This window comes from Amphiprion ocellaris, chromosome 1 (genome assembly GCF_022539595.1).
Source record: "Amphiprion ocellaris isolate individual 3 ecotype Okinawa chromosome 1, ASM2253959v1, whole genome shotgun sequence".
Classification (NCBI taxonomy): domain Eukaryota; kingdom Metazoa; phylum Chordata; class Actinopteri; family Pomacentridae; genus Amphiprion; species Amphiprion ocellaris.
Genome location: NC_072766.1, coordinates 29626423 through 29643090, shown reverse-complemented (window position 1 = coordinate 29643090; position 16668 = coordinate 29626423). Strand labels below are relative to the sequence as shown.

The following is a 16668-nucleotide window of genomic DNA, read 5'->3' as shown; positions in this document are numbered from 1 at the left end:
CTGGAGGTTCAGCTGGAGGATCACCTGTTTCCCTCCACCAGGTGTTAACAGACACCTGAAGACCAGGTGAGTCCTTCAGAAACAGGAAGTTCAGATCCTGCTCTGTGATTGGCTCAAAGAAATATAAACAATCCAGATACTCTGAACATCAGAGAACATCAGTGACGGAACGTTACTGATCTGATAGAGCTGATCAATCTGATCAATCAGACCAATCAGATCTATCAGATTAATCAGCTTCTAAGGACAGCTTTGATAGGCCGCTGAGGAACCCGTAGTTCTGCTTCATCAGATCAAACATCTCCTGATGGAACCTCCTGGTCGGTTTCCAGCTGTGAGTCCATCTCCATGGAGACCAGAACGTAAACACTCTGTTTACTGATGCAGACCAAAGGGAGCAGGAAGTGACCTCATGTCAGCAGGAAGCAGCTGTTGCTGACATCATGTTGTCCAGCGTCTCGACAGCAACCTGCAGGACAGAGTCATGTGACCACAGCTGTCTGTCCTCCAGATTATTATTGATTGATTAGTGAAGCTGATTAATGACTATCAGGATAGATGATTGATTGATTGATTGATTGATTGATTGATTGATTGATTGATTGATTGATTGATTGATTGATTGATTGATTGATTGATCGATCAGCTGTCATCAACATTAATCATCTTCATTCATGTTGATTCCTTCAGTCTCTGTAGTATTTCTTCTTAACTTATTATCGGTGATTGATCGGCTGTGATTGATCATCGGTGACCGATCAGCTGTGAACAGCTGATTGGTTTCTCCATCTGCTGAACCAGGTAGATTGATTTTATTATTGATTAATCGATCAGCTGTTTGATATTTGTATTAGTTTACTGTAAGAGGAAAGAATCAGAAGCTTTCAGTCTGATGGACTTTTAGACCAGGTCCAGGTTTAGGATTAGACCGGGTCCAGGTTTAAGGTTAGACCAGGTCCAGGTTTAGGGTTAGACCAGGTCCAGGTTTAAGACTAGACCAGGTCCAGGTTTAGGGTTAGACCAAGTCCAGGTTTAAGGTTAGACCAGGTCCAGGTTTAGGGTTAGACCAGGTCCAGGTTTAGGGCTAGACCAAGTCCAGGTTTAGGGCTAGACCAAGTCCAGGTTTAGGGCTAGACCAGGTCCAGGTTAAGGGCTAGACCAGGACCAGGTTTAGGGCTAGACCAGGTCCAGGTTTAGGGCTAAACCAGGTCCAGGGTTAGGATTAGACCAGGTACAGGTGAAGGGCTAGACCAGGTCCAGGTTGAGGGCTAGACCAGGTCCAGGTCCAGAATTAGGGCTAAACCAGGTCCAGGTTTTACTGTTTTTAATCAGGTTCTGCTGCAGATTTAAAGTTTCAGTTCAACAGCTGGAAACGGAACAAGATGAGATCCAATATCAGCTGCTCCCTGGACCAGAACCAGAACCAAAACTAGAATGAGAACCAGAACCAGAACTAGAACCAGAAACAAAACTAGAACCAGAACCAAAACTAGAACTAGAACCAGAACCCGAAACAAAACTAGAACCAGAACCAGAACTAGAACCAGAACCAGAACCAGAACCAAGTGGCCCACACAAACATCCATGTGTGTTTTGGTGTCACCACAGGAACACACCCAACCATAAATGTGTGTGTGTATGTGTCTGTGTGTGTCTCTCTGTATGGGTGTGTCAATGTGTGTCTGTGTGTGTGTGTGTGTGTGTGTGTGTCTGTGTGTGTGTGTGTGTGTGTATGTGTGTGTGTGTCACATACTTCTCATTGCCGCTCCTTCTTGATTGACGTTGTTATGATGTTGTCATGGCTCGTTGTCATGGCAAAACCCTCCTCACGTGGTGGGATGATGCAACAATATACCCACACACACGCACGCACGCACGCACGCACACACACACACGTATTTCCAGCCTGTCAGAATAAAAGCCTGAACTGTTCCTGATCACTGCTGATAGGTGTGATTATTGATCACTGCTGATAGGTGTGATTATTGATCACTGCTGATAGGTGTGATTATTGATCACTGCTGATAGGTGTGATTATTGATCACTGCTGATAGATGTGATTATTGATCACTGCTCTACTGAGTCCTCTACCTCCTCTACTGCAGGATAACGACAGTAAAGCTTCTGATTCTAACCGATCAGAACCAAACAGACAAAGCCGTCAGTTTTCATGTTTTATTGTTGAACAGTTTGGATCAGCTGAAAGTAGAAACAAACATCCTGAACTCGTCCAGCCGCTCACATCATGAACGGTCTTAAAGGAACAGTTTCACATTCAGAGAACCATCTCCAGGTGCTTCTGTATGTCATCAGATACCATCAACACACTTCCAGTTGTAACTATGATGACATTTTTACTGTAGTAAACTGAAAACTGAGCAGATGACACTTTAACCCTCCGAACCCCATCTGGTTTCTGTTTTGACTCACCATGGTTCATCTTTAATCTAAAGTCCTGCAGCTCTGTGGAACCAGAACATCATGAAGAAGGAGATAACTCAGAGACGTCTTCTGACACCGTTAGTGGTGGAAACCAGAGAAAGGAACATTTTGTTTGATTATTTGTTTTACAAACCATAAAAACCAGGAACCACCAGGTCTCCTCAGATGTTAAACTCTGAACTAATGTTGTCTCCTCAGACTTCTATGGAGGTTCTCAGTCATCCAGGTCCAGGTGATGGTAGGAGCTTCAGGAAAAACCAGCTTTCTAGAAATGTCTTCCAGAACCTCCAGCTGGTTTCTCCTACCATCTCTTCATTCATTAGATGTTTTTCTATCTCCATGTTTCCTCTCTCCTCTACTCATCATCTGTAGATGTTCCACCATGCTGGATGGATCTCCAACAACTAGCTCCTCTGTTCTCTGTTTCTGCTGCATTTATTTTATTCAACGCAACATTTTAATTTTCTTTATTTTTTTGAATAAGACCAGTAGAATAAAGTGATTTTAATGAAACAACATCACTCACTGATGATTCTCTCTGGTTTGTTATTCTGGAGTTTTTTAGAGATTGAGTCTTTCAGACCCAGCGGTGTGTTTCAGGGTTCAGGGGTTAAACTGCTGTCAGATGAACAGAAGAAGCGGTAGATGTTTGGTTTGACCTGAACGCTCCTCAGCTAACAGTTAGCTTAGCTTAGCATAAAGAGTGGAAGTAGCTAGCAGTTAGCTTAGCTTAGCATAATGAGTGGAAGCAGCTAGCAGTTAGCTTAGCTTAGTTTAATGAGTGGACGCAGCTAGCAGTTAGCTTAGCTTAGCATAATGAGTGGAAGCAGCTAGCAGTTAGCTTAGCTTAATTTAATGAGTGGAAGCAGCTAGCAGTTGGCTTAGCTTAATGAGTGGAAGCAGCTAGCAGTTAGCTTAGCTTAATGAGTAGCAGCAGCTAGCAGTTAGAAGCTAAATGTTGAACTGCTCCTTTAACGTGATTGGGTCCTGAGCTGCAGTTTGCAGTGTGGCAGTGGGGGGGCGCTACGCTAACAACAACAGTATGAAGCTCTGTGATTGGTGCACATAAAAGGAAATATTCTGTTTCCATGTATTTGCTGGTTTGAATATTCCAGGTGATGGAAACAGAGACGTGAGGTGCATGCCGGAAGTTGGTGTTACCTGATGACATCACGGCCTCAGCTGCAGTTACCATGGAGACGCAGCAGAGGCGCTGTTAACGGGGAAACAGTAAAACAACAGGTGGCGTCTCCACGGCAACAGGCACACAAACATCCATAAACACACGTCAGGTTTACGGCCGAGACGCTTCAGGTCCAGAAGTTCACATAGAAAACAGGTGAAAACAGGTGGGAACAGGTGAGATCAGGTGAGGACAGGTGAGATCAGGTTAGTGCTCCATCCAGGAGTCACCTTCGGTTCCATCTTCGGTTCCACCTGAGAGTCCTCAGAGTGGACAGGTGAGACCAGGTGAGATCAGGTGAGAACAGGTGAGGACAGGTTAGCGTTCCATCCAGGAGGCAGCAGCTGCTCCCGGGGGCCTTCCCCCTGCCCTCCTGCCCAGGCTCAGGCCCTCGTCCCGGGGCTCGGCTGCCTCCCCGCTGGCCCGGCTGACGAACACGGAGGGCGGCTGCGTGGACGCCATCTCGAACCGGAGCTCGGCGGCGCCCCTGTGTGGGCGGGAGGCCTTCCTCTTAGTTCTGGGCAGGGGGGAGGGCAGGGGGAAGGGCGGGGCCCGCTGCGAGGACGTGGAGGCGTCTCCGCCCGCCGAGGAGCCCAGCTTGGCCAGCGCCACCGGGATCTCCTCCAGAGACTCGGCCGAGTCCGAGTGGTACTCGGCGGGGGGGGCGGCGGCCTGGACGGGGCCGGAGGGGGCCAGCGGCAGGAGGGAGGACTTCAGAGGAAATGCTGGGAAAGGAAGGCGCTGACCCAGAGACACCGAGGACACGGGTTCTGCTGAGGACAACAGGAAGTTACTGATCTGAACCAATAATCAGCAGCATTACCAATCAATAATCACATAATCAATAACAGGAGGAGATGTTGGTCTGAGCTCCATTACGGCAGATAATAGCAGCTCTACTTGGAGCTCATGAACCTCCTCACAAGTCTTTGTCATGGTGCCCGTTGCTGCTAAACTCCCACAATGCTCTCTGCTTTAACATGAACTGTAGTCTGAGACCTGGTTTGGATCAGAACCTGGTCCAGATGGAGAACATCTGTTTAATACCAACACTGAGGTTTCACAGAGCGAACGTTCTGCTCTCATTTTGTCTACAGCAGCTCCGACCCAGTGTTTCAGCTCAACATCTGTCAGCTGACGGCTTTTCAGAACATTCTACCGTGTCAGGTCTGGAACCCTGGTCTGGAAGCTCCAGGTTCTCCAGAATTTGTGGGAACCCTGGTCTGGAAGCTCCAGGTTCTCCAGGATATGTGGGAACTCTGGTCACACATCAACGCAGATGAAATTCCCAGGCCAGGTGAACTACTGGTTTGGACTGGTTCCAGTTGAACTACTGGTTTGGACTGGTTCCAGCAGAACTACTGGTTTGGACTGGTTCCAGCAGAAATAAAGTGTTTGGACTGGTTCCAGCAGAACTACTGGTTTGGACTGGTTCCAGCAGAACTACTGGTTTGGACTGGTTCCAGCAGAAATAAAGTGTTTGGACTGGTTCCAGCAGAACTACTGGTTTGGACTGGTTCCAGCAGAAATAAAGTGTTTGGACTGGTTCCAGCAGAACTACTGGTTTGGACTGGTTCCAGCAGAACTACTGGTTTGGACTGGTTCCAGCAGAACTACTGCTTTGGACTGGTTCCAGCAGAACTACTGCTTTGGACTGGTTCCAGCAGAACTACTCGTTTAGACTGGTTCCAGCAGAACTACTGGTTTGGACTGGTTCCAGCAGAACTACTGCTTTGGACTGGTTCCAGCAGAACTACTGCTTTGGACTGGTTCCAGCAGAACTACTCGTTTAGACTGGTTCCAGCAGAACTACTGCTTTGGACTGGTTCCAGCAGAAATAAAGTGTTTGGAGTGGTTCCAGCAGAACTACTGGTTTGGACTGGTTCCAGTAGAACTACTGGTTTGGACTGGTTCCAGCAGAACTATTCGTTTAGACTGGTTCCAGCAGAACTACTGGTTTGGACTGGTTCCAGCAGAACTACTGGATTGGACCCTGATGTGAACATCTGGGAAAGCTCCTGTAGGACCTCCAGTACCAGATGTGCTCAGAGCAGAAAACGCTACAGTTTATACTGAGAGAGTCGATCATTAACAGGATCAATAACCTGATGAAGCAGCATTGCTATGCCAGCAGACAGACAGGTGAGTTACCTGGGGGCGGGGCTTCTGCTGGGACTCTAGGAACTTTCTTCTTCTTCTTCTTCTTCTGCGGTGGAACAGAGCAGAGTTGAATCAGTCACAACTTTATTTAAAGACTGTAAATAACTTTATATAAACGCTGTAAATAACTTTATTTAAGCAGTCTATATTGATCCCAAAGAGTGTGTGTTACCTGTGTGTCTGTGTGTGTGTGTTTCCTGTGTGTGTGTGTGTGTGTGTGTGTGTGTTACCTGTGTATGTCTGTGTGTTGCTGCTTTCCTCTCTGTAGAGTGGGTGGGCGGAGCTTCTTCCTCCATGACAGGACTGGACACACTGATCACTCTGCCGTTAGCCAGGAACCTGACACACACAGGTAAACACTCCAGAGTTAAGCCGTCTGATTGGTTGACTGAGGACAGGTGGATTCTTCAAATTCAAACACACTGAGAGCAGTCCCACCTGTGAACACCAGAGGTCACCAAACACTGACCCTGAACTCAGGTGTGTGTTCTGTATTTTACCTGAACATGAACCCAGGTCCTTGCAGCAAGAAGGTCCCTGGTTCGCGTCCCGGCTTTCCCGGGATCTTTCTGCATGGAGTTTGCATGTTCTCCCTGTGCATGCGTGGGTTTTCTCCGGGTACTCCGGCTTCCTCCCACAGTCCAAAAATATGCTGAGGTTAATTGATTATTCTAAATTGCCCGTAGGTGTGAATGTGAGAGTGCTTGTTCGTCTTTGTATGTGGCCCTGCGACAGACTGGCGACCTGTCTAGGGTGTCCCCTGCCTTCGCCCGAGTCAGCTGGGATAGACTCCAGCCCCCCCCCCCGCGACCCTAGTGAGGATTAAGCGGTGTATAGATAATGGATGGATGGATGGATGACCCCAGGTGTGTGTTCTGTAGTTTACCTGAACATGAACCCGGCTGTGTGTTCTGGAGTTTTCTGGCTGCTGTGTTCACATCTGCAGCTCACCAACAATAAAGACTCTGAGATGTTTAGTTTTTCTGACCAGTACATATAATGACACACAAAAGTGTCAATAAGTCAATATTGATGCACTAAACTGATCAAACAGCTGCTACCTGACAGGTGAGATTAGTAAATCTGACACCTGACAGGTGAGACTAGTTTAGTGTCAGTGTTCACTCCGCTGCTGTTTAAATAAAGTTTCCCTGGAAGACAAAGTTCAGGGCAAACAGCCACAGAGTTATTTATGAAGGTTGGACACACACACACACACACACTCACACACACACACTTTCTCCTTCCTGCCAAAGAATGTCATTTGCTCTCTGTGTTGTGTTGACAGCAGGCGTATCCATGGCGACGGTCCGGCCTCACTGAGTTATGAAACGACTGTTTGCTGAGGCGTGTCAGGACCTGGTCAGCCCAACCAGCCAATCACAGAAAAACTGGACCTGGACCTGGACCTGGACCCAGGCCTGGACCAGACCACCAGGACCAGAACTCACTCTGCCTCCCCCCGCACAGCCACAGTGGTAGGTTCCTGCACGTCCAGCTGAGAGTTGGTATAACCCAGAGTCCCCGAGTAGCTCACGTCCTGCAGGGGGCAGCACAGGACACACTCAGAACCAGAACCAGAACCAGAACCAGAACCAACAGGGCTGAAGCTGTTACCTTCAGGACCAAAGCAGCTGCTGCCTCCCTCACTGATCTGGGTTTCCTGGAGTCTCTGCTGTCCACACGGTGGCGCTGACGCACAATGTACTCATAGGTACTGAGTCTGTTCCACACTGGACACACACACACAGAAACACACACACACGCACACGCACACGCACACGCACACACACACACACACACACACACACACACACACACACACACACACACAGAGATACACACACACACACAGATACACACACGCACACACACACACACACGCACACACGCACACACACACACACACACACACACACACACACACACACACAGATACACACACACACACACACACACACACACACACACACACACACACACACACACACAGAGATACACACACACACACACACACAGATACACACGCACACACACACACACACACACATACACGCTTTACAATCCAAGAGGGGGCCGTCGTGGTAAACTGGTAATAGTGGCCCAGTGTTTGCAGTTATTTTGCTGAAACAAAAATCATATACAAAATTTTCTTTTAAGGTCTTTTTTCAGAATATAACTAAAAATATGGATTTTTTTATTTTTTAAAAAAATAGCCATGAGGGGACCATCAGCCCTGCCTGACATCTACATATCAAAGAGTGGCCCTCCATAGCCTTCAGTGGAGCTGTAGGCGTTAACACAACAGTTCAGCCTGACCGACATCTACACATCAAAGAGGGGACTTCCATTGCAGGCTCTGGAGGGCCCCTCTTTCATACATAGATGTCGGTCAGGGCTGCGATGGAACTGTCTGTGTTACACAAATGAATGAGTATTAAGTCTAAGTGTAACTTTAAAGTTATAAATGTTTAAACACATAAAAGTCATTTGACTTAATTGGTTTCTCTTACAAATCCCTGATTTGTTTGGCTTGGTTGCTTGGTTGCATGCACTAACATCATGCTCTTATCAAGAACTGTGACATCAGAAACAATTACTTAAATTTTTTATATGTGCGTCTCTATTCACATATATTCAGAAATACAGTTGAAATTTTTGTAAAGTAATATTTTTGAATGTTTGTCACATTTCCTGACAACAAACATATCTTTGTTTTTCATTTTATATTAGGGGTTCTCACATTTTGCTGTGCTAGTATGAAATAACTTTGAAATGAGATAAGTGTGAATTTCAAATTGGACCTTTGTATTGCCTCTTTATTATTTCACTCTTGAAGGTAAAACCTTTCATTTGAGGCTCGGATTTAAAAACTTCTGCAACTACAGTTTAATGTGGTCTAATGAACATCTTTTTAGCATCCATTTCAGAGTAAATAATTATTACAACAATGTCACAATAAAAGTTGTAAATGACTCTCTAATCAGGACTATATTGTAAATACTGAAACGATCTTCTATCCATGTATAAACACTGGGGTGTTAATGTCGCTCTGTGCTATCTAAAAGGGCCCTCGTGTCGTTATGGACTATCTAAAAGAGGACCCCTATCATTCTGTACCACCAAAGTGTGGACCTTATTCTCTGTCAGCCATAAAATCAATCAATTTTGTGAATAAGGTTCCCCTTTAACTGAAAATAGATTAATTGAGGGAACTATGATATTATGTAGCATTACACTCACCTTCCTGCAGTAAGTAATATTTTTGAAAATGATTTTAAACATTGCATCTACCTGTAGATTGTGTTCAAAACAAACTGAATGAGGCTTATTTCATTTAAAGTGTTAAACAGATAAAGTAAAAAACTACATTCAATCACGATGACTGGTGCAGAATAAATGCTGACAGTGACGCTACTATTGGCAGCAATGACATTTTTGGGAGGTGGTGACCAAATCCTGTGCTGATGTGACTGAGATATTTGGTTGCACCGGTGCTACTATTCAGAAACTTACTTACTTTGATACTAATGTTCATAATGTGGTAACAGACATTTTGGAATAAGTCAAAACATCACCTGTTTTTTAAGGCCTTTTTGATTCAAAAACTCCAGCTCTATACTAATATGCTTGTGTGGACAGAGGTAAAGCTGATGTTCCTGAAGGTTGATGCCCAACCCCCACACACAATTTACATTTCTATGTTGAGGTGCTACTGGAGACACTCTGCCATGGCAGAAGAGACAAACAGGTTTTTGCTGTAGCACAGCTCAACAGGCTGACTTACATTCAGATCAATGTACCTTGTAGTTATGCATGAATAAATTCTATCAGTTTCAGAAGTTTTATTCACTTTGCAAATCATGATAATCCAGGTATTCACAGAAAACTGAACCATTTAAGTCAAATAAATAAATAATTCTAGTTTCACTTAACAAATGTGCCAGAAATTTCATGTGTCAGTACAACCTCTTGTCATGTGTTGTTTTTTTGTGTTGTTTTGTTTTTAAAGCTAGAAGTATGAGTGTACTTTAAACACTTTAAAGTAGATTTTTCCTGTTTCTGAATATGTTGAGCCTGTCTTTTTCATTATAGCATGAACTGTCATTTGTTACCTTTAACAGCAGCGGAGAATTACATCAGCCTACTACCAGTGAAAAACTGCTCTGTCGCTGCAGGAGTTTTTAACTTCCAAAGGCATGGAAGGCCTCATGAAAATCATCAGCTAAAACACACCTTGACCCGTACTTCAGAATCCATTGCTGAGTGATAACTTACTGTAAGGCTCAGGTTAAACAAGCCAGATTCAGACTTCTCATCTGTTCTAGATAAATCTCTTTACAAGACACAGCAATGACAAAAAAAATCCCTACAAATGGTCCCATCATTCTTTAATTCACAAATCAAGTGTGGGTGTTTTTTGGTTTTAGTTTTATTCCTACTTTCTACAGAAATGCAGAGCAAGACTTCCTTTACAAAAACAAAGTGGATCAATATTTGTTGGACAACAACTTCTCTACAAAGCTAGATTCCTTTTCTGTCACAGCTCTGTTGTGTGTTGTCCAGTCCTTTTATATCTGCTGGACGAACTGAGCAGACGTGTGTAGATTGTCCTTCAGTCAAGCCCCTGTGTTGCTAGCCCAATTCACATCAATTGAACTCTTCGTGTGTCTACGTCTGGTCTGGATCCACTGATTCACCATTCATGGGCTGGTGGATCAAACAGGCTGCTGTGATATGGGATTATCAAACGAGCAGCTATTAACACCATGGGTGAAGTCAATGAGAGGAAACAGGCAGCTGTAACTGCAACTCCACATCGCTGTCTGTAAACAGTGGTATTTTTCCTCAAGCTGACATCAGCCATGATGCTAACAGCTATTATGCAACAGACAACCACTTGTCCACTCTGAGACAAGGTAAATGTGGATTCTCCTTCATTGTTTTGCCTATCCAATTCACATCAACTGAAACCCTATAACCCTTCATGCATCTCCATCTGGTCTAGCTGCACTGATTCACCATTCAAATCATGGCGACTAACGATCTTTTTCCAAAGACCCAGTCACTGTTCAGATCACTGTGCAGGGTTATACACTGAAAGAAAAAGATCGCAGACACAGCTTAAAAAAGACATGGAAAGTGGGTTGCGCGCAATATGACTATTTTTTGGCTGCAAAACACTTTTATGTCTTGTATTAGAATAAATACATGCAATGTGAGCGAGATAATTTTTAGTTTTTGAGTTTAAAAAAATCATTTTTCTGTTGCGTAAAAAAACTCTGCAATATCACTATAATAAATATATATAATTAGAGTCAAACTATTTTAATGTTGTAAACGTCAATAAGATCATGTGCCTTTAGCGTATTTTAAATGTTATATATACACATAAATATTTTAAACCATTAGCATTCTATTGCTTTGTGCTCTGAATAAACAATTTACTCTCATATTGTATACGCAGTTCTTTTTCATGCAATCTGCAATAAATTACAATACAAAATTAGTTTAGACCTATAAAGCAATCAAAGCAGTACTCAATATTAAAAAAATATAACATTAATATTTATTTTGAACAGTATGCTTAACATGACTATCTCAGCATAAAACAGATTTTCAAACAGCAATATTTGCAAGAAAAAACTATTGATCAGTTATGCTCATTGTCTGACTTAACAGTGACAATCATATAGCGGTTTTCAGATTGCCTTTTGCAATGTTTTGTACTTGTCTGAGAAATAAAGCTAAAATTACTTTCATCATACAGTTGAGCCCACAATTATTGGCACCCCTGACAAAATTTCACTTCAAGTTGATTTATTCACCAATCAAACTTTTCCTATAATTACAGACCGCTTCTGTCACGTCTCCATTGGTATTTTTTGCCCATTCATCTCTATCGATGAGCTCCAACTCTCTCTAGTTGAGGGTCTCCTGCATCACCTTGATCTTTAGCACCTTCAACAGTTTCTCTGTCAGATTCAAGTCAGGCTCTGGCTCAGACAATGCAAAACAATCTTTATGTCTAACAAGTTTTTCTTCACCCTTTTTGTTTTGTGTTTTTGGGTTGTTGTCGCAGAATGTCCAGGAAGTGGGCCCAGACCAAGTTTCTCTGTTTGATGTTGTTGGGGAGGATCTTCATCTTACGCTCTTTTTTTCATTGACCAAATCCCTTTAGGTTAAGTATCTAGATCCATTAGGAAACAAAAACCCTCAAAGCATCACATTTTCATCACCATGTGTGAACGTGAGTCTGATGTTTTTAAAGTGGAAGTTTGAGCTTTTTCACACCAAGCAAAGACAACCTCAGAATGGGCAAATAAAACTTTTTTTTTTTTAATCAGATCATAAAACATCAGACTAGATGTCATCTAGTCCTCTGTTTTATGGTCTGATGCCTTTGTTTAGTGTGAAAATGTGATGCTTTGTGTTTGTTTCCTAATGGACCAATACACTTAGCCAAATAGAACAGCACAATAAAAATAGAAGACCACATGGACATTTACCCAAAACAACATCAAACAGTTGCACAAAAATTGTCTTGGCTACTTTCTGGACATTACTGTGACAAAGACCAAAAACACAGCAAAAGTGGTGAAGAAATGATTGTCAGACACACACAATGTTTTGCAGTGGCTTAGCTAGAGCCTGACATAAATCTGACAGAGAAACTGGTGAGGGTGATAAAGATCAAGGTGATGCAGGAGACCCTCAACTAAAGAGTTGGAGCTCATCGATACAGATGAATTGGCAAAAACAATGTGACAGAAGCTGGTGTGTAATTATGGGGTTATAGGGTTTTCTATGAATAACTGAGAACGTGCCAGTTATTGTGAACATGTCACTTTATGTTAGTGAAATTTTGTCAGGGGTGCCAATAATTGCATGCTCAGTCATACATCGATATTTAGCCTGTCGCTGTCTTCATGCTTTATGGTTGATTTAACACCGGGCGGTCTGCAGTGAGTGTAAACTGTTTGGTTACAAATACAATGTGGCTTTTTGACAAAAAAAAAAAAAAACTTGTAAGAAAACTGACCTTATACTTTCATAAAAACTGTAAAACTGCTCAACGTTGACATTCCAACTCTAATGCATATAAAAATATCCTAAAACATGCATGCTAAAATTCCATTTGAATTGAACAACTGAGGTTAAACACATTTTTGGGTACCTCTAAATTAATACCTAACATTTTATGATGCAAAATATATGGGAATTTGCCTTTGTCTGGAGGCAGCAGACAATTACACGATGAAACAGAGAAAAAAAAAATGCCGTTTTGGTGGCGTATAAAGCCTTGCAAAGAACTGCTCAAATGTTATGACGCCGAAACAAAATAATAATAATAATAATAATAATAATAATAATAATAATAATAATAATAATAATAATAATAATAATAATAATAAATAAAAAATAAACTGACAACAGTTCAGGTATAAAATAAAAAATCTTGAAATTTAAAGCTGCATTATCAAAATGAAACTAAACAAAGCTTTCACCTTCAACGCAATGAATTGCATGAACAATGCAAATGCAGGCCATTTCCAAAAACACTATTCATAGAGTCTATTTTTTAGTACTTGTGCTTTTCTGGACAGGACTCCGCCATCCAACTCCATGATCACCTTTTGGACCACTTCAAAGAAGTACCTTAGTTGTGGAGGATAATCCATGTTTAGGGCGTACAGTAGACCGAAGAGAAGGGAAATGGCCAAAGGGACATTGTCCAGTTCTTGGATGACAACCTGGCCTTCCAGGATGATTCCAATATCATCTGGTTTGGACTGGGCCTCATGGCGTCTTGAAGTGAAGATTCCCACAGTGGTCTCCTCTGCGTAGTCCTCAAATACAGTGTTGTCATGTCCCTGCAAAGAGACACCAGTCAATACGCTTCAGCCAGTGTCGTTGACAACTCATCTGAAAGACTGCATGAAATAAGGCTGTTCAAAATCAATCTGTTATGTATCAGATTTTATTTACAAAACTAGAATATTGGACTTACTAAACATCTAAATATGCGTTCCAAGTTGTTGTTTTGTGGCACCTCACTGCTTCTTTTGGCTTGCCCAAGTGACATCAAAGAATTAATCTATACTAATGGATAATATATATATTTACAGATATCATACTTTTGGGGATATAAAAGTAATTTCTTTCTTTGTGATCCACTTTAAATGACTCAGCATTTTCACCATTTACTTTCACTACTGTCAAGGATTAGGTGGATTGTCCCATTTTGGGTTGCACATGGCATTAGGCTCAATCTTTGGATACCATATAACAATCCTAGATAGGAAGCTATGCAGAATGAGCAACATGGTAATGTGGGGGAGAGACAGACATGACATTTCTTCAGTTTTGGGGAATAAAGACTTAAGGTTGAAATGACAAGCTGTGATTTACTCTGCTATTGAAAACACCTTTAAACCAGTGACAGGATGTGGTGCAGGGGGATAAGCCCACTGCATGTGAATCATAATGAAATGCGTTTTTAGGATACCTTACTGTGACACTGCACAGTAAGGTATCCTAACTTACTGGATACCTTATCACCTTACTGTGATAAGGTTATCACAGTACTGCACAGTAAGGTATATACTGCCAGTCGACAAACTGCCATTTGTTTCTTCCTAATAACAGTTTGGAAAGTTTTCTCTGTGATTCTTGGACAATTTAAACAAGTGATAATGGGCAAAAATAAATTTCTGTTCGTCTGATTCTATGTTGTCTCTACTAGTTCTCTTGTAAAATAGTAAATAATGCACTAGCCCACTACAGAGAGGTCGCTCTTAGCCCTTGTCTTTTCCCTCGGTTTTAAGACAGTGACAAAATAAACAGGTTTCAGACACGCTGGATTGTTTCTATCTTCGCGTTCTTGGGGCAAACTTTAGTCTTATTCAGGATTTTAAAGACTTTGAGGTGCTGAGCTAAAATCTGGTGAGATATGTGCTCCACCCTATGCCCCCATCCTTCCCTCATTGTTTTAGAGTCATTGGTGCATGTAGTGGTGAGGCAGCTCAAAAAAGAGGTGCTAAAAAAAGACCAAGACGAAGGCTAAGACTGGGTGGAAGATATGGCCATGAGTGTCTAGAAAGCTTTCGCATGATGTTGCAGTAATAGCGATTGGTAAAGTCCACTGTGCCACAGGGTCTTTATCCATGTGTCATGAATTGCTCTCTAATTGGGAGGGCCGTATACTCTCTGAGTGCATTGGTGGAGTTGCGCAGTTGAAGGAGACTGGATGCCATTATGAAGAACATCTCTCATCCCCTCCACAGTGTTTTGGCGGCTCAGAAAAGCAGAAGTGGTCAAAATCTGATTTCACTGAGCTCCAGGACTGAGTGGTTTACGAACTCCTTTGTGCTGACTGCCGTAAGACTATTTAATCATTCTTAAAGGTGTCTGAATTTAATCTTGTTGTGTCATTGACTTTAGTGCCTCTTGGTTGACTTGCATGGACTTTTTTAACTTGACTTTTATTTCGACTTGATTTTTTTATACTGATTTTATATATGATGATGTGTGCGTGCATTGAGCTGCTGGATATTTGAATTTCCCTCTAGGGATAATAAAGTTTTTATCCATCCATCCATCCATCCATCCATCCATGAGACTCAGGGTCTGGTGCTGTTAACAGTGAAGCGCAATCTCCAACTTTGGGGATGGCACGCACTTGGAGCACTCAGCTTGCATGTTACGAGACAGGCATAAGGTCAGTGACGAAAAGACAGATGTATTTGTTCTTGGTTTTGTTCAATTCAATCAAAGGCCAAATAAGCAATCATGCTAAGTTAAGTCTGTGGTAGAGCTACCAAAGTATTGGCTGTTTTTCTTCGCGCAATCTGCTAAAACCATTGAAAATTTGACCATTTTAGTCGCAGTCTACAGCCCTGTGTATGACCATTTCCATGCGTGTGACTTGGGTAAAATACTGTTGTACTCACAACATGATCCTTTATCAGGTTTTCAGGGTCTTCATTCAAGTAGACACACAGCGCCCTCAGAACACCTTCCCTCACGGAATCGAGATCATCCTCCCCAGATTCCTGGACCTCTGGGCTGCTCCTCTGATCAGTGCTGTCCTTGCCTGGCCAGTAATTTTAGCAGGACAGTAGTGCTTTGGTGGTTTTTCATTCATTTCCACTGGTTGCTATTGCAGATCTTTTGGACCATTACAATGCTGCTACATTTGTTCTGAAGTTGCACTGCACTCAGGTGGACTCTGTTTAGTCATTAGGTCAACACTGGATCATTTAGAAATCATCAGGACACTTCTGGAGTGAGTTGGCTGCACTGACAGTAAAGGGTGTGAATAATTATGCAAACCCCTATAATCAGTTTTTTATTTGTTAAAAAAGTTTGGAACATCCAATTAATGTTGTTCCACTTCACGATTGTGTCCCACTTGGTGTCGATTCCTCACAAAAAAAATCTAATTTATATCTTTATGTTTAAAGTTTGAAATGTGGCAAAAGGTCAAGAAGTTCAAGGGGTGTGAATACTTTTGGAAGGCACTGTAAATCCTCAGCGTAAGTTGCCATGCTAACAGAACCGTGCTCAGGGTGAGCCTGGTTTATGAAACCTAAAAGACGACAAAATAAGCCTGACTTGGGCAAATAAGCCCAGCTTACTGAGTAACACCCCTCATGTCCATTAGGAAACAAAAAACCCCAAAGCATTACATTTTAATCATTGTGTGTGAAAAAGATTCTGATATTATTCAATTCTGAGCCTTTTTACACCAAACAAAGGCAACTAAATAATGACAAAAGTTTTTTTTTTTTCTCAACAAAGTCTGGCTTGAAACTGACAGAGAAACTGTTAAAAGGTGATAAAGATAAAGGTGAATGGTCATGAGACCCTCAACTAAAGAG

The 16668-nt window shown here is 42.5% G+C and overlaps 1 protein-coding gene across 2 annotated transcripts; it reads right to left on the bottom strand.

Annotated features, from left to right (window-relative positions):
- Positions 1 to 2161: 2161 nt before the first annotated feature.
- On the bottom strand, positions 2162 to 7613 carry LOC129349578 (palmitoyltransferase ZDHHC1-like). 2 transcript variants are annotated; one of them, XM_055013311.1, is made up of 5 exons: positions 7403 to 7613; positions 6286 to 7325; positions 6016 to 6124; positions 5777 to 5831; positions 2162 to 4398 (listed from the first exon to the last, which is right to left on the bottom strand). In XM_055013311.1, the coding sequence occupies exons 2-5, from the start codon at positions 6384 to 6386 to the stop codon at positions 3944 to 3946; spliced, it is 720 nt and encodes a 239-aa protein (XP_054869286.1). In that variant the 5' UTR covers positions 6387 to 7325; positions 7403 to 7613; the 3' UTR covers positions 2162 to 3943. The 2 variants fall into 2 exon arrangements, with proteins under 2 accessions (XP_054869286.1, XP_054869294.1); XM_055013319.1 differs by having other exon boundaries at positions 2162 to 4395; positions 7403 to 7597.
- Positions 7614 to 16668: the final 9055 nt, after the last annotated feature.